We start from the raw sequence: 25,393 nt of genomic DNA on the forward strand, positions 1-25,393 counted from the left end.
TTCGCCACATGTTGTAGTTCATTCAGGTGGTGAAAATAGTCCGATATAATTTGTGTATATTTATCAAAAGTACCAATATTGGGAAAAAAAATTAAAACTTGTCATTTTTTCACATTTCCAACTGCAATATCTCAAATATGTGCAAACATAATGTAAAAATTTTTGATAGGATAAATATTTCCATCTGTTTACTTTATTCTGAATGCACATTTGAAAAACTCTCGTGTTTTTTTTAACCATTTAGATGACGTACAAATTTAACATTACTTTTCAGCATTTTGAGGAACACTTTGTTTTCTTACAGCAAGCCAAGTTTGCAAAGGCTCATGGGTGTCAGAATGATAGATACCCCCACAAATGACCCCATTTTAAGAACTACACCCCTTAATATATTCAGTGAGGGGGGTCAGGAGTATTTTGACCCCACAGGTTTTTTTCAGGAATTAATTCAATTTAGAGGAGAAAAAATAAAATTTCATATTTTTGCAAATATGCCATTTTAAAGACATTATTTTTTCCTACAGTGCCCATGAAAATGAGCATTGACACCCCAAAATAGATACCCCTGTTTCTCCCGTGTTCAGAGACATACCCATTGTGGCCCTAATCTTATGTCTGTATGCACAACGGGGCCCAAAACGAAAGGAGTAGTCGGTGTCTTTCAGAACATAGATTTTGCTTGAAGTCCTTTTAGGCCCCATAGCACACCTGTAGAGCTCTTGAGCGGCCAAAACCATAGAGAACCCCCACAAATGATCCCATTTTGAAAACTAGACCCCTTAACGCGTTCATCTAGGGGTGTACTGTGTATTTTTACTCTACAATTTTTGAATAAATCTAAGCAAAGCAGAAGGAAAAAATTACAATTTTCATTTTTTTTGGCAGTTGTATCAATTTAAAAACAGGGTTTTTTTTGTACAGCACACATAGGGATGAAGACGTTCACCCCAAAATGGATACCCCCTGGTTGTCCTGTGTTCAGAAACATACCCATTGTGGCCCTAATCTACCTAATACATTTCAGGCCCCATTGCCCAGTTATAGAGCCATTGAGCGTCCAAAACGATAAAGAAATGACCCCACTTTGAAAACTAGACCCCTTAGCATATTCATCTAGGGGTGTACTGCGTATTTTGACCCCACAGTATTTAAATGAATCTAAGCAAAGCAGAAGGAAAAAATTATGATTTTCATTTTTTTGGGCAATTTTGTCAATTTAAAAACAGTTTTTTTGTACAGTGTACATAGGAATGAAGACGTTCACCCCAAAATAGATACCCCCATTTGTCCTGTGTTCAGAAACATACCCATTGTGGCCCTAATCTACCTACAGGACACATGGCTAGGCCCATAATGGAAGGAATACCCGTTGGATTGCAGGGCACAACTGAATAAATTCCAGGCCCCATTGCTGACTTGTACGGAATAAAAATTGACTCCCTAATAATATCCCCCCCCCCCCCCGCACCCTTTTCGGTGTTCTCCAAATCTTAGATAAAAGTATTAATGTGAACTGTGTGGTATTTCCGAAGACAGGAGTAATTGCAGAGGCTGGTTGTGATGTGTACATGGGGCAATAAAACCGTGTATCCCCCCTCCTCTCATGCTTTTTGGGGGTCATTTTTTGACCTCAGTAGCGGGTATGGGGTGTAAAAAGTGGCGCTCTGTGAGTCTCCGTAAGCTTGATGAGGTGCGGCGGTCTCACACAGAAGACGCTCAACAAGCTGCTCCTGGAACTGCATGAAGGCGAGCGTTCCCGGGGCTTCTTGTTAATTACGTATTACAGGTAGCAGTCTGAATAACGCCGGGCTCAAGCAGCCGTATGTGGAATCTGCTTGTGGAGGCCCGCAGCGGATCCCATCTGTGAGGCCGGCTGTGACCCTGCGTACGGCCGCGTAATGTACTGCGCATAACTGCCTACTCACACAGGCGGTCATGCGCAGTACACCTTTTTTTTTGTTTGTATTTCCCGCACCATCACTTAGTGATGACGCGGGTACCCGCAGCCCGTATACAATGTAGATGCGTATGGGCTGCGGGTATATCCGCGACCATGGAGCACAATGGGCTCTATGTTGTGGATATCCGCAGTAAAATAGAACCTGCTGTGTTCTCTTTTCTGCAAGTGGATTACGCAATTCCGACCCTCTAATGTGAGCGGAATTGTGTAATCCAATGCGATTGATCTGCGTATTACCGCGGATCAGACGCATGTGGAATCCATAATTCCTATCCGGTCATGTGAGACCGGCCTATGTTAGATCGCTACCTTTTTATCATGTGACCGGCGACCGCTCAACAAGGTCACTGCTCCAAGCTCTCTGTGACCGTTGGTTTCTGGGAGCAAGGAGATTTTAATTTCCTGGGCTCCCCGACTCCTGCGCATGTGTCCGGTGTTTTGCTGGTGGTCGCATGTGCAGAATCCGGGAAAGTTCACGAAGGAAGATCGAGTCGGGGTTCAAATACGGAGGCCTCCGCTAAAAAGTTTCATCTCATCTCACCGATCGCATCGGTGAGGGGAGATGAAGCTTCACCTTTTTTTACTTTTACGTGATCGCCATTATCCATTGGATAACGGTGAACATGTGATCAGGAACCGCTCACCGCGCTTCTCTCCCCGTGAAATCTGCAGGCTCTCGGCTAAGTTTTGTAACCAGGAGCAGGGAGATTTTAAATTACCCTGGCAATCCACGGCTTTTGCGCATGCGTCCACTATCTTGGCGAAGCTGGGGCAAGGTCCGCGGATAAATCTGGGGCCTTAGGTATGTCATTTCATCCTCCCTCACGGATATGATCCATGGGGGAAGATGAAACGTAAGCTTTTTTAACTTTTTTTACTTTAAATGATTACTGTTATCCATTGGATAACAGTGATCACATCCTGGGTGACATCCCTCTGCTCCTGGCTACACATGGAGCAGAGGGATTTTGAATTTCCCGGGGCTCGAGCCCCTCTGCATGCGCCCGATGATTGACATTGGGCGCGCATGCGCAGAGAGGGACTTCGGGTCCAGGAAGACCAGGACATCGCGGAGGACCCCAGGTGAGTATTTTCACCTCCCCTCATGGATTCGATCCATGAGGGGAGGTGACACTGGCACTTATTTTTTACTTTTTTAAACTTTTTCGCAATCGCCGCTATCCAGTGGATAGCGGCGATCGCGGGCCCAGGGACCGCTCACCGCGGTCCCCGGTGACATCTCCTGGTTCCCCGCTACATTCAGGAGCCGGGGGCAAGGAGATTTTGAATTTGCCGGGGCTCCCGACCTTCTGCGCATGCGCGTGACGTCATACATCTGGCGCGCATGTGCAGAAGAGCGGCGACGGGTCCCGGAGGACCAATGCACCGCGGGACAGCTCCGACAAGGCAGGTGAGTAATCTCAGCTGCCCTGATGGATCCGATCCATCAGGGCAGCTGAATATCTAACTTTATTTACTTTTTTTTTCACTTTATTGCGACCGGCGCTATCCATTCGCCGGCGTTGTTACTGCGCTGAAAGCAGGCGAATGCTCACACTGAACACTGCACAAAGCAGCTCCACCCCAGTAACAACACTGCGTTTACACTATCGCCTGTGAGAGCGGCCTGAGGACACATCATCAGTAGTTAAAATGGAGATGGGGTCCTCAACATTTGCTTAGTTTGCCCAGTGCTGGTCCTGCTGATCCTAACGGTCATCCTGTATTATACTCCAGAGCTGCATTCACTATTCTGCTGGTTGTTATTGACAACAACCAACAAGCTGGCCAACAGACACACCTCTAACAGCCAAGCTGAAATGTTAGATGATTGTAGCAGCTGTTTTTTAGGGGGCAATTAGTTTTACCTACATCAAATTGCTCTGCAAAATCTGATAAGAAGATTACATCACTAAAGAATGCCAAAGGAAACTCTGTGCACACACTGAACAGGCAGGGGGTGGTGGGAGATTTCAGCTCTGCAGAATTGTGAATGCAGCTCTGGGGTAATTGGACATAAGCAGTTATAAGGCTAATTTGAACATCTGGGGTATGTGATTCAGGCAGTATGTCCTGAGCAATAAAAGAAATCAAGAGGTGCCCTCTGTCAGTAGTCAATACACTGTGTGATAAATGCAGACAGCAGGGGGCGAGCTTCTTATTTTACAATATGGAAATACCTAAAAACGGGAGTACCCGCTTTTTAAACCAGTCATCGCCCCATCACGCTCATCGCGTTGTCTCTCGTGCCGTCCACCAGACCGGTTCCATACAGAGATGATCAGGATTAATATTTATTCTGTTTCCTTTTTGTATCATTCGGATGGGAACCAAATGCAGTTCGTGGCCAAGTGCGCGAGCCAATGAGTGGGACGAAAGTGGAGCCAGCCGTGCGGCTGATCATTACACAAAATCTGCTTTTAATAGTGTTGGAGACGTCCTACAGCGTTACACCCATAGAGCGTTCCCCCTGGTGGGTGTGAGCGGGACTATGCCATGGCAGGTTTCCATTCACTGACAGCAAGCAAAAGTTGAAGAACTTTTCATCCTCCAGTGATTGAACTTTCTTTACATGCAACCGATAGAAAGCATATCCTGTCTCACGTTTTTCGTGTATTTCCCAAAGTGGATCCTTCTAATTAGCCGGAGATTAGAGTAGCTTCTGGTCCATTTCTTAGTAAGTACGTCAGGCAGCCGGGGACGCCGCAGTCTGCTTTACTGGAGATTATGGAAGGAGAACACACAGCTAGAGAGCGATATACTGAGAGCTGCTTCTCTCCGAGGAAGAGGGGTCACAGGGAAAAATGTACGAGGCCCCAAAACCTTCTCATAGGAATCTGACACATCCCTTACTCATGATATAAGCCCGACCCTCGTGTGCGCCTCTTCACATCATTCGGGTCCTGCGAGTGTTGTAGTCCGTTCCTAAACTTTATAACAAAGGAAATTAAAAAAAAGTTATCTTGTACATCAAGGAGGGATTTCTCCATCCAGTTGGGGGACAAGCAGTTTCAGTACCTAGGGTAAAGCTGGTAAAACCCTGGCACTTCGTCACTTTGAAAAGGCCTTAGTCCCTGGTGTCTAGTGGATTAGAGTCTCAGCCATGAGGTTACATTGGTTTAACGCCCATTAGATTTAAATGCTCTTTAGTCCTGAGAGTTCAATTCTATGGGTCTAGTGGTTCAGTGTCATAGTCCCTGGTGTCCGTTGGTTCAGTACCTTATTCCCTGGTGTCCTGTGGTTCAGTACCTTATTCCCTGGTGTCCTGTGGTTCAGTATCATAGTCCCTGGTGTCCGTTGGTTCAGTACCTTATTCCCTGGTGTCTGGTGGTTCAGTACCTTATTCCCTGGTGTCTGGTGGTTCAGTACCTTATTCCCTGGTGTCTGGTGGTTCAGTACCTTATTCCCTGGTGTCCTGTGGTTCAGTACCTTATTCCCTGGTGTCCTGTGGTTCAGTATCATAGTCCCTGGTGTCCGTTGGTTCAGTACCTTATTCGCTGGTGTCCGGTGGTTCAGTACCTTATTCCCTGGTGTCCTGTGGTTCAGTACCTTATTCCCCGGTGTCTGGTGGTTCAGTACCTTATTCCCTGGTGTCTAGTGATGTAGATTTTCAGCCACGAGGTTACAGTGGTTTAATGCCCCTGATATCTTGTTATTTAGCTCTTCAGTCGTTGATGTTCAGTCCTATGTGTCTAGTGATACATTGTCATAGTCCCTGGTGGTTCAGTACCTTATTTCCTGGTGTCTAGTGGTTTAGAGTCTCTGACATGAGGTTAAAGTGGTTTAACGCCCTTGATATCTTGTTATTCAGTTCTTCATTCCTTGGTGTTCAGTCCTATGTGTCTAGTGGTACAGTGTCATAGCCCCTGATGTCCGATAGTTCAGTACCTTATTCCCTGGTGTCTAGGGGTTTAGTGTCTCAGCCATGAGGTTACACTGGTGTAACACTCCTTGTAATCTTGTTACTTAGCTCTTCAGTCCTTGGTGTTCAGTCCTATGTGTCTAGTGGTACAGTGTCATAGCCCCTGATGTCTAATGGTTAAGTACCTTATTCCCTGGTGTCTAGGGGTTTAGTGTCTCAGCCGTGAGGTTACACTGGTTTAACACCCCTTGTAATCTTGTTATTTTGCTCTTCAGTCCTTGGTGTTCAAGTCCTATGTGTCTAGTAATTCAGTGTCCGGTGGTTCACTACCTTAGTCCCTGGTGTCTGGTGGCTCAGTGCCCTAGTCTGTTTTTCAGGGGTTTCAAGGTAATCCTTGTCTGTGTATTGACTAATCGGACTGCAGTTCGGCATTCTGGATTCTGCTATTTGCCCTCTGCCTGCCCTAACCTACAGCCTGTTCCTCTTCTATGCACCCGTGCTGCCACCTCTAACTCAAGCCTATCGTTTTACTAAGCAGCTGTTCAGACCCTCAGGTACCGCACCTCGGCCCAGTGCAGCGTCAGCAGCCGCACAAACGGGACTATCTGTATGTGTAACTGTTTGGGGACCCCGTGGCAAAGCCAGTATCCCTCTCGGAGGTTAAGCGTGAAAACCGGGATTCCCCAGGTGCTGCAACCTCAGAAAGCCCAAGTCAAGTGGTTTACCTTTCTAGTCTGTGATGTATTATGCCATGGTGACCCAAAATATCTATTTCCTATTCCCTGGTGGGAAGTGGTTTAGTACCCCAGTCCCTGTTTTACTGTAGCTCAACATATCCAGCGTTTTGATGTGGGCTGCAGAGGTAGCACCATGTTTTACACAATTTCCCAAAGATGACACTTTCATCCATGTGTCCTGGTGGTATAGTGTTTTCATGAGTTTTTTTGAGTCATGCATCCCTGTTCTAATGGACTTTAAAAGCAGTCTTTAGGACTTGATGACAAACTAATGCCAGCACAGAGTCTACAGAGAACATAGACAGTAGTATGTCACAGCATCTGGACTTTCGTATGGGCATTACAGGAATTCTCCATTAATACCATCACTGACCATGTGGTAACCTATTTCTAAGTTGTGGTTTCATTATCGCCCTTACACAAGTTCCTAACCACAAACACGTGAAATATGGCCTTGAATATGATTATTTATTGCTCTACTTGCAATCTTCGAGGAGCGGGAGCAGATGCTTCAGTCTCCTGTGGTTTCAGAAAGTTCATCATGACTCTACAGAATAGGCAGGGTCAGCAAGCTTGAAAGAATCATCAATGACTATGAGATACGAAAAATGAAAAGTAATAAGTATGACAACTCTACGAGAAGTCAGACAGTGTTGTCATCTCATCATCCTAATCCCATGGAGTCCAGAAAATCAAGCCCAAAGGCCTTGACCTCTATTGTATGCTTGTAGCCCTTCGGTCTGATGACTGAATTACTGCAGAAAACCCCTAACATCCTCCATGTGTTTCTGGTCTCCAAATATTTTTTTTTCCTGGAGCGTCTCATAATTTTAATAACTGCCCACCATCTATTAATTCACCCCTAAATATGAAGAATCATCACCTCCTACACCAAACATCTGGATGCTTTACTCTTGTGACCCCTCTACACCAGAGACAATTGGACTCCGAAACTTCAGCCATGAAAGCCATAAGGGATTTGCTAGGTGGAAAAAAGTCAGTTCGAAATAGTGAAGTCACGGTCTAGTTGAGAGTTTCTCAACTTTTTGAATGACTATAAAAGTGCTTAGAAGTTGAATGAAGATGTTGGAAGGACTCGGTCCAGATTATCTTTGGTTTCTGACAGATAAGATAACTAAAGGTGCCCAGGCACATTGGAGGAAAGTCCTGTTGATTGCATTGGAATCTATGCAATGTCTACACAGTCAATTGGGGGAGAGTTGTGGCAACCCTACATTAAATACCCGATATTGAAGGGTTCGGGGGAATTTGATTCCATCTTTGGATTGCCTGACCCTTTGTTCCCAATCCCTTTGATTGTAATAATAGTGCCCCTACATAGTATTAGTGTCCCCAATTGTGGCTCTTATAATGCCCCAAAATGTGGCACCATATAGTAATAGTGCCCCCAAATATAACCCTTTAGTAACAGTGCTCCCAAATTTGGTCCTTTATAGTAATAGTGCATATGGCCCATTTAGTAATAGTGCCTCCCAAGTATATCTCCTTTCCCTAATATAGCACTCCTCTCCAGCAGCGATGCTGTTAGATCAAACTTCCTGTCACCACCGTTCTCATAATGTAGAGCCTGACTCCTCCCCTGTGTCTCCAGTGCTCAGACCAAGCATCAAGACGAAAATCTTTCTTCCAACGATCTTCCACGAACCCCACCACTAATCGAAGTTAACTGGAGCCATATGCAAGAGCAGACCCCTTAGCACTTAGACTATGTAGGATAAGTGCTCCATAGATAAGTAATGGAACACCAAAATCTACATGGTATGAAGTAGACTGAGAAGAAGCTTCGGTCCTTTAACTTCTTCAGTGAGGCCATAATCCTCTTTAGGAGCTAAATCTAGATTTGCTTAGAAATGCAAAACTGCCACCACCATGTAATGTAAAGTAGGTCCAAGAGAGATCAGATCTGGTAGATCTCATTATACGATGACCTACACCACCAGTAGAAAGTGGTTTGTTCCTCTCCTGGATCCCATGCGCATTACTGTGGTTGAGCCCAATTGTTGTGTCAAGACTAATGTAACCTGAGGATCCCATGATAGTGTAAGAGGATAGCATCGCAAGGCGCACTTTTAGGGTGAATACCTACTACCTGCGTTTTTCTTGTGCATTTTTTTTAACGCGATATCGCTGTTTTTTTAATGCGATTGTCAACGGGACTTTCTAATATTAAAGAGTCATCACAAGTCGGTGCTTTGCAATTTTTGTGCGATGTGTTTTTAACATTAGAAAGTCCCATTGACAATCGCGTTAAAAAAAACCCCAAGAAAAATGCAAGTGGGTATTCACCCATACACAGCACAGTGACTTATGGCCACTCTGATCGGGCATGCTAAGCCCTATCCCCCTCCCGGTATGAAATGTTGTCAGGACAGGAGATGGAGAGAGGAGGAAGCAGGGTACTTCCATTTCCAAGAGAGAAGCCCCTCCAGTGGCCAGAGAGTCACTGCTGGGAACAGCTGACAGAGGCGCATGGAAGTGGCGGTTGGAGCCCTGCTCCCCTACCAGAGAGCAGTGGCAAGAAGTGGGAAGGGGGTCCCATCTCCATGGTGATGCAAGTGATGACATGACTAGGCATCACTGCCCAGAAGAAGTATGGGGAAGTATGGGAAGTATGGGGCTAGGGCTCACCTACTTCTCCGGACCTTCAAGGAAGTTCTTGGCACAACCGGATGCCATATATAAAGATTAAAAGCTGCGTCTTGGACACAGCTACAGTGCTGTAAGCATACATGTGAGAGCAACCAGGGAAAACAGCAAGAGAGCAGAGCTGGGGAAGTGGCGGTGGCCATTAAGTGGGGCTACATAGTGAGCAGTTTCCCCATGCTGGTGAGCTGCCCAGAGAGAGAGAGAGACCAAAGGGCCCTGATGACCTGGGGGCCGAAGATGGACCAATTAGACCCTTTGGGTGAAGCCGCCCACAGGGAGGAGAGTGAGTCTCCCTCCTCGCAGTGCTAGATACCACGGTGGTGCTGCCGAATATATGCAATAAGATCTTTGAAACGTTTGTCAGCCGGAAACAGCGGAGACTAAGAGCAAAGTGTGAGCAAACTGACAAACAGTTTGTGTGAATGTACTGTATTATCTGGGAATGCATAAAGTTAAATCCCTGGCAAGGAAGAGGTATAAGATCTCACTGAACTGTGATGATATTAGCATAATATAGTTATGGCGCCATTGGTTAAATGTAAAGGCCCTTACACAGGACAGTTATGGTCGTTTGAACAATAATCGTCCAGCGTAAAAGGATGCAGAAGCGGGATGACTGGATGAGAATCGTTCAGATTTATGCAGCTTAAAATCCTGAACGACGATCGTTCAGTGTAAACAGCAGCCGTTCAGTACTGAACATCCGCTGCTTACAGTAAATGGAGAGGGGCGGGGAGAGAGCGGGGAGAGAACTCCCTGCTGGCCGCGTTATGAGCGATCTAGCGATACTCACTACTGTGAGTGAGTATATGCGGGGACGAGTGTCGGGCATCGTTTTCCCAACACTCGTCCCATGTAAAAGGGCCTTAAGGCCTTGCGGGTTAATGGCTAGGTAGTAGTAATGTTATATGCTTATGATGCAGTATTATGTGATGTTATATGAAATGTTTATGCTGGAGTGTAATCTATATGATGTGTCTATGATACAGGATATATAACAGCACGGTAGAAGAGTTAAGGTAGAGTTGGATATAAACCGCTATTCTTGTGTGACGACCTCAGGATATGGATGACGTGTGACACGTTTTGTGTATAAGGGCATTGCTCCTATGGAGAATTTGAGGTTAGAGCCGAAGGCTGAGTATGATATATATAACGGTTATGCCATATTCAGGTGATGAGAAGTCATGTGCCTTGCTGTGGCCACAAAAAGCCGATAACACGGCGATGAGACATCAAGTGATAAACAAGTATATGGTTAATCGAAGTAGATTTTTAAAGTACTGTCACTTTAAAAAAGTTTTGACAAAATGTTCAAGTACCAGAACCCTCCAGTGGAGAGAAATAACATGTATTATGCTAACGTTCAGTTCGTTTTTTTTTGGGGGGGGGGGTTTAAATGCCGCCTTTGCCTAAGTCAGTCAGCTGCTGCGCCATCCTGAACCTGCGTCGTACCACCGCCCCTGATAATAGTCCAGTCTATTCCTGACTATGACCAGTACCTCCATTTTTTTTTGTCTGCATCACTTCTTAAAAAATAAGCCCCAACGTGTGCGATATCTTCATATCTGCTGCAGTTAAGGGCAGACGTTGCCCATCTGTTGCTGGAGACATAGAGATGAATTATTATGACTTAGCATGATTAAAACCACCGAGTTGATTCCCACACTAGAAGTCCTTGTAAAAAAAAAATCCTGGAAGAGTCGATTTCCTGCACAGAACAAGGGAGCAGCGAGGGGGAACTTCATTCAGAACGGTAATGAAATCCAGAAATTCTCTTCCACACTCCAAGCGGATCCGACTCTCTCTAACAACCACCGTTCATGTCAAACTTTACACTTGGCAGATGTCCCATAATCAATGATGGATTGTTGAGATAGTCCATGTGTTCCAGTGGAGAGGCAAGTCTTAAAGAACAACTCCACCAGCACAGCCCCACCCGTCTATGAGAGCGATCAACCTCTGTGGAAGAATGTATTAGTGATGGATTCAAAAACTGTATTGCTCAATTCATTCTAACACCACTATGGAGGAGAAGCGACCCTGCAGTGACAGGCAGAAAAAGGACATGGGACCCCTGTTTTCAAGATTGGCAGGAGTCAACTGATCAGCAAATTATTGCCTAACCTGTGGATAGAGGACAATTTGTGATCCTGGTACAACCGCTTTAATGTTGATGAACATATGACATCATCGCACCAGCTCACAGTGCATGTGATGTCACCACACCTGTGATGTCATCATCTGTTTTTAAAATATAGTAACATAGTATGTAAGGCCAAAAAAAGCCCTATGTTGTGTAGAAACCTTCTTTCCTCTAGATCAGAGGGTGCCCCCTTGTTACTGTCAGAGTCCTGACAAATAGATGATGGGAAAGATCTCTGTACTGACCGGTGAGTTATTAGAGCGCCCCCTTGTTACAGTCCTGGGTATAAATAGATGAAGGGAGAGATCTCTGTATTGACTCATGATATATTTATACACAGTTAGTAGATTGCCCCTCAGTTGTCTTTTTTTCAAAAGTAAATAATACCAATTTTGATGACCTCTCTTGGTATTGTAGTTCGCCCATTCCATTTGTTACTCTAGTTGCCCCATTTGTACCCGCTGAAGCTCTGATATGTCCTTCTTGAGTACTGGTGTCCAAAACTGTCCACAATATTCCATGTGTGGTTTGACCAGTGACTTGTAAAGAGGAAGAACAATATTCTTACCGGCCTGTAGTTTCCACGTCCACCTTTTGGCCCCTTTTTGAATATTGTCACCACATTTGCTATGACTTGTCACTATAGAGTCCTTAAATATAAGAAACAAGGGTCTGTCTATCACATAAATCAATTCCCTTAGAACCCAGGGGTGTATGCCATTGGGATCCGGTGATTTGTACACTTTAATCTTTTTAAGGTAGCTCTGCACTTCCTTCTGGGTTAGACTGGTGAAATTTAGTGGAGAGTTTACTTTATCACTCTGCGTCTCATCTGACATTTCATTTTCTTCTGGGAATACAAGGGGGAAAAAACTGTTTAATAGATTTGCTTTCTCCTCATCACCCTCTACATTTTCTCCTACATTATTTAATAAAGGGACAATATTTTTAGTATTAATCTTTTTACTATTTATATAGTTAAAGAACAGTTAAGGGTTAGTTTAAAGGCCCATTTACATGGAGCAATGATTGCTCAAAAATCGCTAAAAAGTGATCATTTGAGCGATGATCGTTGTGTCTAAATGCGCAGCCATTTTGCACTTTTCATGCACTGCTAGCTGATCCTTAAATTCAGGCCAACCTAAAAATCTGCGTGTTCTGTCTTATTGGGAGTTCTCTGTGGGTAGTGCTGATAGCATTATTTCCTGTCGGAGAACAAAGGAACTGAAAGCAGATAAGAGCCCTCCGCCTACTAACTGCATTCAACTAAAGGCTTCATTTGAACGCTAATTAGCTATAAAGTAGCTCAGTAGCTACTTAATAGTTCATGCAACAGTCCCCCATAATAATTACCTCATTGTGATTTGCTGCTTCATCTATTTAGATCAGTAATAGATTTTTAGTGGCTTCTGTTATATTTGGCGGTCCATAGAAAACACCTATGAGGATTTTATTGTTTTTTCCTCCATGTATTTCTACCCATAGAGACGCCACATGTTCATCTCCCTCCCAGATATCTTCCCGTAATGTGGGCTTTAAACAGGATTTTATATAAAGACAAACCTCTTTCCTTTTTGCTTTTTATGAACCCCTCTGAACAGACTGTAACCCTGTAAGTTCACTGCCCAGTTACAGCTTTCATCCAACCAGGTCTCTGTTATTCCCACTATGTCGTAGTTTTCCTCAGACATTATTACTTACGGTTCGTCAACCTTATTGGTCAGACTTCTAGCATTAGTCACTATGCAGTTTAGAAGGTTTTGGCCATGTTTTATTTTAAGTTTATCCTTACTATATATCCTGCCGTTCTAACTGTACTAGCCCCTCCCACTGCTCCACCCCCATTCTTATTACTTAGTTTCAGATCTCTGTCTACACTATCTTCCCCTCTATCAATCTCGTTGCTCTCCCAGTCCCTAGTTTAAACACTCCTTAAACCTTCCAGCCATCTTCTCCCCCAGCACAGCTGTACCCTCCCCATTGAGATGCATTTGGTAGAGCCTGTAGCCAACAGCAGAGTTGTCCCAGTTCTCCAGGAACCCAAATTCCTCCTTCCTACACCAACTCTGGAGCCACTTAAACAAAGTTATTGCAAATTAAGGTCCTAATAACTTTATAACAATAATATAACCCCAATTAGAAGTAAATGAGGTAGACTACAAACATGTCCCTTACTGTCCAGGATCTGGCAAGAAGACCTACGATGAGTCCATGGAGTGGAAGGTTCTGATGGGCTTTACGGTTGGTGGAGTGGCCCTCAGATATAGCACAGTAGTGTAAACAGTTTACACGCTGCCCTCTACCTGCTCTCCTCTACATTTATTTCCATTCACTCTCCTGTCCTCTGATTTTTTTCTTTCTCACTCATTGTCCAACTTTCTTCCAAAACAATCTGTCAGAACAAGCAAGAGAGCGAGCCAAAACTACATGAAAGAATCCGGCCGTGGATTAAAAGTTTCCGTGACTCCATTTTAATCGTTCACACTCGTTCTTTCCAGTGCCCCCTCGGAACAGATAAGTCTTTATATAATCTGCTGTGTTATAATGAGGTGTGACCCAAGTAGACGCATTTATTGACTGTTACAAAGAAATCAAGGCCCACATGTAACAGGCACAATGACACATTCTGGGAGAGGCCAGAGCTGTAATCTCAGCACATGCTGAAGGAACTCATGAGGCTTGTACCTTGATTACTGAGGGATGGAGAATGCGCTAAAACTCAGTGTCAGCCTAAAGTACAGAGGGGGGGAGATTGAGGTCAACATTTATACCCTTCTGTCCATCTACAGTGGATATGAAAGGTCTACACACCGCTGGTAAAATGCCAAGTTTTGGTCATGTTAAAAAAATCCGACAAAGGTGAATCATTTCACATGTATTTTCCCCTTCAATGTGACCCGTTATCTGTACAATCCCATTGAAAAACAATCTGAAATCACTTAGGCCTCGATTAGAAGAGTGTGTTTCGTGCGCACCTATAGGCATGCAAAAAATGCGCCGTTCGCGTGTGTTGAAAACGGGTGAACGGGCATTGTTTCATATGCGCATCGCACAAAAGATTGCCCGTTCACTGGAGCTGCTGCGCTTGGAGAGGTGCAGCAGCTCCAGGAGGAGAGAGAAGAAGCCCCACAGGGCTTCGGGATTTCCCCAAAGTAGAGAGAGTTAGTGGAGCTATGAAAGGTTTACCCATAGCACAGATAGACGGAGCGGGGCTAAGGGTTAATCCCCCCATTACTTCGCTTTCTGTCCCTGCTCTGGGGAAATAGCCCATAACTCAGTTAAATCTCCCTGCTATGGTGAGATCCTGAGGGATATAACCATAGCAGAGAGTGAGTGGGCGGGGCTTGAAAGAGTGGATGGAGATATATGGATTCTCACAGAGAATCCCTAAAGCAAACTATAGGGGGCGGGGCTAAATGGTGATTCGTCTAGCCTATCCCCCTCCTCCTACAGTCTCGGGAGAAGCTCTGTAACCCCACCGCCCTCTCCCCCCGCGATAGGAAAATCCCTTAGGGGACAATATTATATTATATACAATGTTATATTCTTGTACATAGGAGGCAGTATTATAGTAGTTATATTCCTGTACATAGGGGGCAGTATTATAGTAGTTATATTCCTGTACATAGGGGGCAGTATTATAGTAGTTATATTCTTGTACATAGGGGGCAGTATTATAGTAGTTATATTCCAGTACATAGGGGGCAGTATTATAGTAGTTATATTCTTGTACATAGGGGGCAGTATTATAGTAGTTATATTCTTGTACATAGGGAGCAGTATTATAGTAGTTATATTCTTGTACATAGGGGGCAGTATTATAGTAGTTATATTCTGGTACATAGGGGGCAGTATTATAGTAGTTATATTCTTGTGCATAAGAGGCAGTATTATAGTAGTTATATTCTTGTACATAGGGGACAGTATTATAGTAATTATATTCTTGTACATAGGAGCAGTATTATAGTAGTTATATTCTTGTACATAGTGGCAGTATTATAGTAGTTATATTCTTGTGCATAGGAGCAGTATTATAGTAGTTATATTCTTGTACATAGGGAACAGTATTATAGTAGTTATATTCTTGTACATAGGAGCAGTATTATAGTAGTTATATTCTTGTACATAGGAGGCAGTATTATAGTAGTTATATTCTTGTACATAGGGAGCAGTATTATAGTAGTTATATTCTTGTACATAGGGAGCAGTATTATAGTAGTTATATTCTTGTACATAGGAGCAGTATTATAGTAGTTATATTCTTGTACATAGTGGCAGTATTATAGTAGTTATATTCTTGTACATAGGGAGCAGTATTATAGTAGTTATATTCTTGTACATAGGAGCAGTATTATAGTAGTTATATTCTTGTACATAGTGGCAGTATTATAGTAGTTATATTCTTGTACATAGGGAGCAGTATTATAGTAGTTATATTCTTGTACATAGGAGCAGTATTATAGTAGTTATATTCTTGTACATAGTGGCAGTATTATAGTAGTTATATTCTTGTACATAGGAGTAGTATTATAGTAGTTATATTCTTGTACATAGGGGGCAGTATTATAGTAATTGTATTCTTGTATATAGGGGCAGTATTATAGTAGTTATATTCTTGTATATAGGGGCAGTATTATAGTAGTTATATTCTTGTACATAGGGGCAGTATTATAGTAGTTATATTCTTGTACATAGGGGGCAGTATTATAGTAATTATATTCTTGTACATAGGGGCAGTATTATAGTAGTTATATTCTTGTACATAGGGGGCAGTATTATATTAGTTATATTCTTGTACATAGGGGGCAGTATTATAGTAATTATATTCTTGTACATAGGGGCAGTATTATAGTAGTTATATTCTTGTACATAGGAGGCAGTATTATAGTAGTTATATTCTTGTATATAGGGGGCGGTATTATAGTAGTTATATTCTTGTACATAGGGGGCAGTATTATAGTAGTTATATTCTTGTACATAGGGGGCAGTATTATAGTAGTTATATTCTTGTACATAGGGGGCAGTATTATAGTAGGTATATTCTTGTACATAGGGGGCAGTAATATAGTAGTTATATTCTTGTACATAGGGGCAGCATTATAGTAGTTATATTCTTGTACATAGGAGGCAGTATTATAGTAGTTATATTCTTGTACATAAGGGGCAGTATTATAGTAGTTATATTCTTGTACATAGGGAGCAGTATTATAGTAGTTATATTCTTGTACATAGGGAGCAGTATTATAGTAGTTATATTCTTATACTAGGGGGCAGTATTATAGTAGTTATATTTTTGTACATAGGGGGCAGTATTATAGTAGTTATATTCTTGTACATAGAGGGCAGTATTATAATAGTTATATTCTTGTACATAGGGGGCAGTATTATAGTAGTTATATTCTTGTACATTGGGGGCAGTATTATAGTAGTTATATTCTTGTACATTGGGGGCAGTATTATAGTAGTTATATTCTGGTATATAGGGGACAGTATTGTAGTGGTTTTGTACATTACCGGAGCATATACATTGCACGTGTATATGTATGTATGTATATATATATATATATATATATATATATATATATATATATATAATGTGTGTGTTTGTGTGTGTGTGGATATAAATATGGTGTTCGTGTATGCTGTACATATTCAGACATATGTCATCAGTAAACAAGCAGAGGAAGTCAGACAAGGGTTATAATTCTAGAACAATACAGAAAATTGCAGGCTCAGCAGCTCTGGATAGCGGTGCATTTGACAGACTCGCTGTCCGCCCACACTGTGTCCCGCCTGCCACTCCTTTCTGTACCTCTGGAAGCTGTAGGCACAGATCCAACACATATGAAGAAAACTAGTTGCATGCACCAAGCCCAGAATTCTTTTCCCAACCCAAAGACCCCCTGACTGCCTCCCACCTTCTATTGTCCTGGGGATTGAAGTAACTGCTTTAGTTGGGGGGGAGAAGTGATTGCTGCTCTGGGTGGTCACAGCCTCCAAGCCTCATACGTTCCAGGTCATAGACAAACAATCTCTCAAACCTAATCAGCTGCAAAACCTTGGCCTAATTCTGGGATCAGTTTGAGAGAGTAATAAAAAATGTGTAACAGGCCCCAAGTAAATCAAGATTCCCCCTGGATTTTATTAAACCCATTCACAGGCTTTGAAACTTGGAGAATCCTGGGAAAGCTGCTTTAATAAGACGCCTCCACTCGTTCTCCTGTTTATATGAACTGTGATATGTTTATTGGGCATATGCTCTTTCTTTCTTTCTGTATACTCTTATGCCTAATTGAAGACTATATAGATGTAGATGGACCCTTTGAAAGGAGACTGCAGAAAAACTGATACATTGTGTTCTGCTAAGTGCTTGCTCTGCAGGGGCGGAGCATAACAGAGGAGGTCTTAGGATGTTTGCATCATGCTCTGCCCCTTAGGACCCTGCAGTGTGCTCTCTCCCTGAGCCTCTACCCACCCGGATTGCACAGAGTGGCAGTGAAGCAGGGAGGCCGGCAGATGGTTGTGGTGGCAGGACTGTTTTCAGCCTTTTTCAGGGACGGGAGGATTGCAGCGTCCCAGCGTTCATCACCAGTTCTCTTGTGGGGAGGTTATTTTGAATGGGAGCTGGAATGGCATTCCCTACTACTAGAAGCCTACAGGTATATGACCGATCACACAGCTTTCCCAGCTATCAGCCTTGTTGCTTGGCATCACGGGAACCCACTCCATTTGTTTGATGCAGACATTCAACTTTATTGGAACTACAGAACGTTGTAATTTCTCTCTCAAGGGCCAAAGCAAGGAGCTGCCCAAGTGCTGCACTGAACCAGCGGCCTTCAATCCTCTCCAGAGGAATGGACAACTGCAGTCAGCAGAGCTGGCCTTTACCTCTGGCGGAGCATTGTCTCTGAGCCTGCACACACTAGGCAGGTCCCAGATTTTTCTTCACCCTACAATGGCGCCCTACATCACTTCCAGAACTAGCCGAAGCTCATGGTATAGCACTGCTAAAAGTCCCATCATTCATTCTCGCTGGACTCGCGCCCCCCCCCCCCCCCCGACCACCACCACCACCACCACCACCGAGGTCCGTTGCGTACCACAATGCTTAAATGATGCAGCACTCAACAATAAATTAATAATAAATATACACAAGGCCTGTGGCTGAATCCGACCCACCACCTCATTTTATGTGGCCCGCCGGCGTGCAGCATTCTACTCACCCAACTTACAGGTCCACTCCAGCAGCGGCAGTGCAGTCTGACCGCCGACCTCTTTTCCCCAGCGTCTGTGTGCACTAACCTATTCGCAGCGCAGATGTCGAGGGGAGAAGTCAGCTTGGTTCTGGTGCTGTTTTTTTGTACTGTGCTTGGTTCTGGTACTGCTGTTATATTTAGGTTACAAGCTTGGGTTTGGTATTATATCTATGTACTGAGCTTGGTTCTGGGGCTGTATTTATCTCCTGAAGTTGCTGTTGGTGCTGTATTTATGTTATGAGCTTGTTTCTGGTACAGTATTTATTCACAGAGCTGTTCTGTTGTGAGTATGCTACTATCTTGCTACTTTCAGCTTCGGCATGGCTTTCCTTCATATATCTCTGACTACATGCCAATTGTTCCATCTGCCCAAACACGGCTGTCTTCTGCGACAAAACATCCTCTGTGCGATCCAGTTCCTGTTTCCATTGGCTGATTTCCTGTGTTTACGGAACGGCTCGGAGCTGATTGGTGGTCGTCCGCACTTAAATGTTGTGTATTTGTAAGGACTATGGAAAATATGGAAACTCCTACTTGACGATGAACGATCTTACGAGGCGCCAATGTGTGATCTGTTCTTCTGTATCTTACAGGATGAGCCCGCTGTGGGTGCCCTCCATGATACCAGCTCTCTTGTGGTTGGTGAACATCCAGACTGGCACATCTCTGAAAGCCAATGGGCCCAATGTCTGCAGCTACTGGGAAAGGTAGCGTAAGAATACTCATCTCCTCCCATTCTGCGTATGTGTTTTGCACTGTGTACCGATCCTATACGCTCAGGGCTATCAGTGCCCAGAGGGGAAACAGCTGGCGGCTGTCATCTTCCTGTATCCGGCACTTAGCTTCAGAAACTGTCTACATACCCAGTAATTAGTGGTCACGTACAGAACTAGAATGTTGCATCTTAAATGCACCAGGAATGCGGCATGAGGCTGAATGAGATGAGTTGCAATACCAGGCACAACCCATGGGCCGTAGTGGCGCTGTGTCTACAAAAAGTAGACTTTTTCTTATATAATCTCATTCAATCCCCTTAAAGCAGTTGTTCAAAAATTATACATTATCTCTCATCCACAGGACATCCACAAGATAGGGAATAACCTGCTGATTGGTGGGGTCTAACCTCCACCGATCCTGAGAACAGGGGTCCCATGACCCCCATACTTCTCACTGTGAGCTTACTGCACCCCCCGCAGTGAGGTGGAGACTGAATGTACTGCTAGTAATGGAAGCGCACCATTCATTATCAATAGGACTCTCAAGTCTTCTGTCTTCCTCCTGGCGGGGTTACTGCATCTTCTGCACTAAGGAGGAGATGGAATGGGAAGCTGGTCGGACAAGCAAACTAACGCTCTATTCACTTTCAATGGGGCTGCCGAAATACCCAAGTGGCACCCACTCAGGTATTTCCGTCAGCCCCATTGAAATTAATAGAGCGCCGGCCATGCATGCTCAGCCAGCGCTCCATTCTGACTTTATTACAGGAGGCAGAAGCAACCCTTGCAGTGTTAGACACAGGGGAAAAGGGAAAACGGTGGTTCTTGAGATCATCAGTAGTCTCTGCGGTGAGAGCCCCACCAGTCAGCATGTTATCCTGTGAATATCTTGTGGATATGGCATAATTTGTAATCATGGTACAACCCCTTTAAATCATTTTTTATTCACTTGCAATACCACCAATCACCACTGTAGCTTTGACTCATTTTGCCATAGACATCAATGCAACAGCGCCACCACCAATAAAGAATATGGCTGGCGAAACTTTGATCTTTGAAATGCTATCAATTTACAACGAAACTGTTGCCATTAATGATAAATACATTTTGATAATTAACACAAAAATGTCTATAGAATGCGAATAATGGGAAAATCAGCTGCACCTTCCCTTTAAATGAGTTCAGATTTACCAATGTAAGTGTGTCTAGATATAGACAACTCACCCGTCAGCCTGCCTTATGTGACCGCCATTGTCTTTAACAGCTATACGACAGCAGTGAAGGAATCGTACGCCCACCCTTACAGCCAATCAGCTCCTGACACGTGTGACAGTACGTGGAATTACTTCAAGACGTGCACCCCTCCAAAGTAAGTAACTCCATGGCAGCCGGTAACACTGCGACTAACTTATGAGGTGTCTGCAAAATAATGTTAATTTTCAACTAACGGACTATGTAATTGCTGGGGGGGCGGGACCCCTGCCGATCAGGAGAATGTGGGATTCCGCTCCCCAGTCTCCGTGTATTGGCCGGTCAGACATGACCAGTCGCTCTCCAACTAACATGTACAGAAGTTGCTCCGAAGTATCTAGAACATCTACTCATACCTGTACGGAGAACACGGCGCGGACCCCTCCTTTTGGGAATGGTTGGGGGCTCCAGAAAATGATCCCCACCAGTCACACTGTCCTTACATGTCACCTTTAATAATAATCATCTTTATTTGTATGGCGCCAACCCTTTCCAAAGCGCTTTCAAGCACGGGGTAAATGCAAACAATACAACAATTACAATGTGAGGTACATTCGGTTTGAAACAATTGGGGTGGGGGTGATACAGAAGGTACAAGGGGGGGGGGAGCGAGGCATGGGGAACACAGGCAGTAGGGGATTTCATGTGCAAATCAGTTATTAGAAAGCAAATGGGATGGGGTGGTAAGGGGGTGCAGGGGTAGAGGTCGTATGTGATAGGCAGGGTGGCAGGTGTGGGGAGCCATAGGGAGGGGTGAGGGACTGGGTCAGGGGATTTGGTATGCTTCCCTGAAGAACTGCGTTTTTAAGGCACCTATGAAATTGCGTGCATCGGGAATTGTCGGGATGCCTTGGGGTAGAGCGTTCCAGAGGATGGGTGCTGCTCTGGTGAAGTCCTGTAGGCGAGCATGAGAGGTTCGTATTACAGGGGTGTTTAGTCTGAGTGTGTTAGCCGATCGGAGTGAGCGGGCTGGGTGGGGTACTGACAGGAGGGAGGCGATGTATGGTGGCGCAGCGCCATGCAGAGCTTTGTGGGTGAGGTAGAGGAGTTTACATTTAGTTCTGCAGTGGATGGGCAGCCAATGCAGCGACTGGCATAATGCAGAGGCGTCTGAATAACGACTGGATAGAAAAATGAGTCTAGCTGCTGCATTTAGTATGGATTGGAGTGGAGCGAGTCTGGTGCGGGGGACGCCAATGAGTAGTGAGTTGCAGTAGTCTAGTCGGGAGTGGATGAGGGCAACCACTAGCGTCTTTAGCGGGTCCGTGGTGAGGAACGGACGGATTTGAGCAATATTTCTGAGGTGCATGTGGCATGTTTGGGCCAGAGATTGGATATGGGGGGCAAAGGAGAGGTCAGAGTCCAGTGTGACCCCAAGGCATCGGGCATGCCGTCGGGGGGTTATGATGGTGCCAGACACTGGAATGGAGATGTTGAGGGGAGGTCGGTTAGAAGGTGGAAAGACAAGGAGGTCAGTTTTAGAGAGGTTTAGTTTGAGAAAAAGAGAGGACATAGTATTGGAGACAGCGGACAGACAGTCGGTGATATTTTGGAGGAATGGTCCAGAGATCTCACGAGAGGAGGTGTAGAGTTGGGTGTCATCAGCGTAGAGATGGTATTGGAGGCCGAATCTGTGGATTGTTTGTCCAATTGGGGCAGTATAGATAGAGAAGAGAAGGGGACCAAGGACCGAGCCCTGGGGTACCCCGACAGCGAGAGGAAGTGGAGCAGAGATAGAACCAGCAAAGGAGACACTTTACCGCAGAATGAGGCCCTGTGTCATTCAATTAGTATCACACATGCCAAGCTTAGATACAATGGTGTTTTATAGAATATCACACATATGATTAGATAAATTGGATGGACGGTCATTATCACGACATGATGTGCTTAGATACAGTCAGCATCACACATGATAGGCTCATATGCATTAGCTCAGTAGGAAGTATCATACAGGAAACGATTAGATACACTAACTCAGCAGACAGTATCATACATGGTAGGATTAGATACAATAGATTAGTGGACAATATGATACATGATATGCTTAGCTACATCAATTCAGTATACTGTATCACACTAAAGGATTAGATACACAACTCATCTGACAGCATCACACATGATAGGATTAGATACAGTAATTCAGCACACGGTATCACATGATAGGCTTAGCTACAGCAGCCCAATAGATGGTATCATAAATAATAGGATCAGATACATCAACTCAACAGACAGTATCACACATGATAGGATTAGATATACCAGCTCAGGAGAAAGTATCACACATGGTAGGATTAGATACCCCAGCTCAGAAGAGAATATAACACATGATAGGATTATGTTATAGAGTATATGGCGGATACATGACATGAAGGTGGACCGCAGAGAAGTGATGGAAGAGCCATGATCTTAGGCAGCACAGAGGATCTCAGTAGAAGTGTGTATTGGAATTCTGTATACATTATGTGTATGGACTTACATTGAGTATCCTTATGTCACCCTATAGGATCATGTACCGGACAGCTTACCGGCACGGGGTAAAGATCGACTATAGGAAGAGGCACCGCTGCTGCCAGGGATATTATGAAAGCAATAATGAATGTGTCCGTAAGTTGAGCTTTATGCCAAAGAACATACACAATCTATAGTTAATGCCATATGTTACGGTTCTCCAACCAAGGGTTATGTGACACTTCCTACATCCAACTTGCACCATAGTGTTCCCGTTGCTAGAGGCACCGCCAAACAGTGTCCATAGAGAGGGATATTTATGGCCTGCAGTCAGGCAGGGAGGCAGGAGGCTCCGGTTAGAACGCCCATTTTTTCAACTTGTAGAAGACTCCCCGATCTTCAGTTGCTGCAACATAAACGGCCAGAGAGTAGTCCTACCACCCTGCGCTACAGGTGCCATGCTGTCCTGGCACAGGATGGTGAACCAGCCTCACACTGGTTGCTACATAGAAACATTGCTTGGGTTCGTTAGGTGATAGACACACTGGCCACCTCTCTATCTTATTCCTACTTAACATGCTTACTCAGATTGCAATTGCTACCTAAGTCCAATGGGCCCTGGCATCTGATGGGTTTTGCCTGGTACTGACGTCAACCCTGGTCCTGCACTGATATCCAATTATATACCGAGTAACTAAGGTATCCCCTTGGCTTTCAGCTCTGATTAGCACTGGATTGTTCCTTACTGGATGGCATAGTTACTGGTGTTGCAGAGGTAGTAATTGCAACCACACCCCAACATCCTGGAGGCCCATAGTCCATGCAACCACAAGAGGAAGTAATATGATAAAGTGCACTGTGTCTTCTGACTACATTGGATCCATGAAGTCATCCATGGATACAGTAAATACATGATGTATTGATGTGATGATAGAAGTCCATGTCTAGTACTTCCACCATGGCCCAGAACATCAAAGCAGTTCCTCTTCCCGAAGGTTACTCAAGACTGACTCATAGACCTTGCAGGGCCTGTACTTGGATCTGTAATAGGAGCTTTGCTGCTTTGCCTGGTACTGATGCCAGCTCTGGTCCTACACTCAAATCCAACTTCATAGCTAAAAAACAAGACTTTCCCTCAGTTTCCAGCTTGATTTGCACTGGAGAATGAACACTCATCCAAGTGCTGAAGCCAACCATGCTCTCCTCACAATGCTACTCCTACAGGGTATCATACATGGTCACCAGGTCATAGTATGAAACCCTGGACTGTTCCTCCTGAATGGCATAGTAACTGGTGTTGCAGAGGTAGTAATTGCAACCATGTCCCAACACCATGGAGGCTCAGAGTCCATCCAACCACACGAGGAAGCAATATGATAAAGTGGTTCTATGTCTTCTGACTACACTGGATGGCGTCATCACTGGATACAATGAATATATGTTGTATAGATGTGATGGTGAAAGGTCAAGGACTTTTGTTTCCACCAGGGCCCAGAACATCCATGTAGTTCCTCTTCCTGAAGATATCTCAAGACTGACTTCTAGATTCTGCATGGCCTCTAGTTGGATCGGTAACAGGTTCTTCGCTGCTTTGCTTGGTACTGATGCCTGTTTTGGGTCTACACTCATATCCAACTTCATAGCTGGAATCGAAACCTTTCCCTTGGTTTTCAACTGCACTGGAAATTTCATACTAATACAAGTGCTGAAGACAACATGGCCTTCCTACAATGCTACTGCTATAGGGAATCATACATGGTCACCACCAGGTCATCGTATGATGCCCCGGACTGTTCCTTCCAGATTGTATAGTTATTGTTATTGCAAAGGTGGCAATTGCAACCAAGCCAACCAAGCCATAATATCTCAGAGGTCCATAGTCCACCAAACCAAAGCAATACGATAAAGTGGTGCTACGTCTTCTGACTACCTTGGATGGAGTCGTCTCTGGCTCAATGAATACATGTTGTATAGATGTAATGGAAGAAGGTCCAGTTCTAGTGCTTCCATCAGGACCCAGAATATTCAAGCAGCTGCTCTTCTTGAAGGCTCCTCAAGACTGACTTGTAGACCCTACAGGGCCTCTAGTTGGATATACATGAGGTTCTTTGCTCCAGTATTTATATTAAAACCCCTTTCCAGCTCTGCTGGGAGCTTCACGAATCTGCAAACAGCGTTCTGCAACTTGCAATAACTCCACGTTTTTCATTTTATCTTGGATGCGTCTCAATGTGGCAGAGACTCCTAGCGCAGCTCCACCCCACTGCTTGGATGTGTGAGCAGGGACCCTGCCAAGATTCTCTGGTGCCATCTGCATTGTCCCGAGTATGGTCCAGCGAGGACATGA

The 25,393-nt window shown here is 44.4% G+C and overlaps 1 protein-coding gene across 1 annotated transcript in view; it reads left to right on the forward strand.

Annotated features, from left to right (window-relative positions):
* PEAR1 (platelet endothelial aggregation receptor 1) overlaps positions 1–25,393 on the forward strand; it is a 118,889-nt gene that overhangs the window by 42,037 nt on the left and 51,459 nt on the right. Inside the window, exons 2-4 of the mRNA XM_066609149.1 lie at positions 19,222–19,335; positions 20,609–20,713; positions 23,102–23,202. Coding sequence (XP_066465246.1) covers positions 19,223–19,335; positions 20,609–20,713; positions 23,102–23,202 — 319 coding nt within the window. The 5' untranslated portion in view covers position 19,222. The remainder of the gene's footprint in view (positions 1–19,221; positions 19,336–20,608; positions 20,714–23,101; positions 23,203–25,393) is intronic.

Source organism: Eleutherodactylus coqui, chromosome 6, assembly GCF_035609145.1.
Source record: "Eleutherodactylus coqui strain aEleCoq1 chromosome 6, aEleCoq1.hap1, whole genome shotgun sequence".
Classification (NCBI taxonomy): domain Eukaryota; kingdom Metazoa; phylum Chordata; class Amphibia; order Anura; family Eleutherodactylidae; genus Eleutherodactylus; species Eleutherodactylus coqui.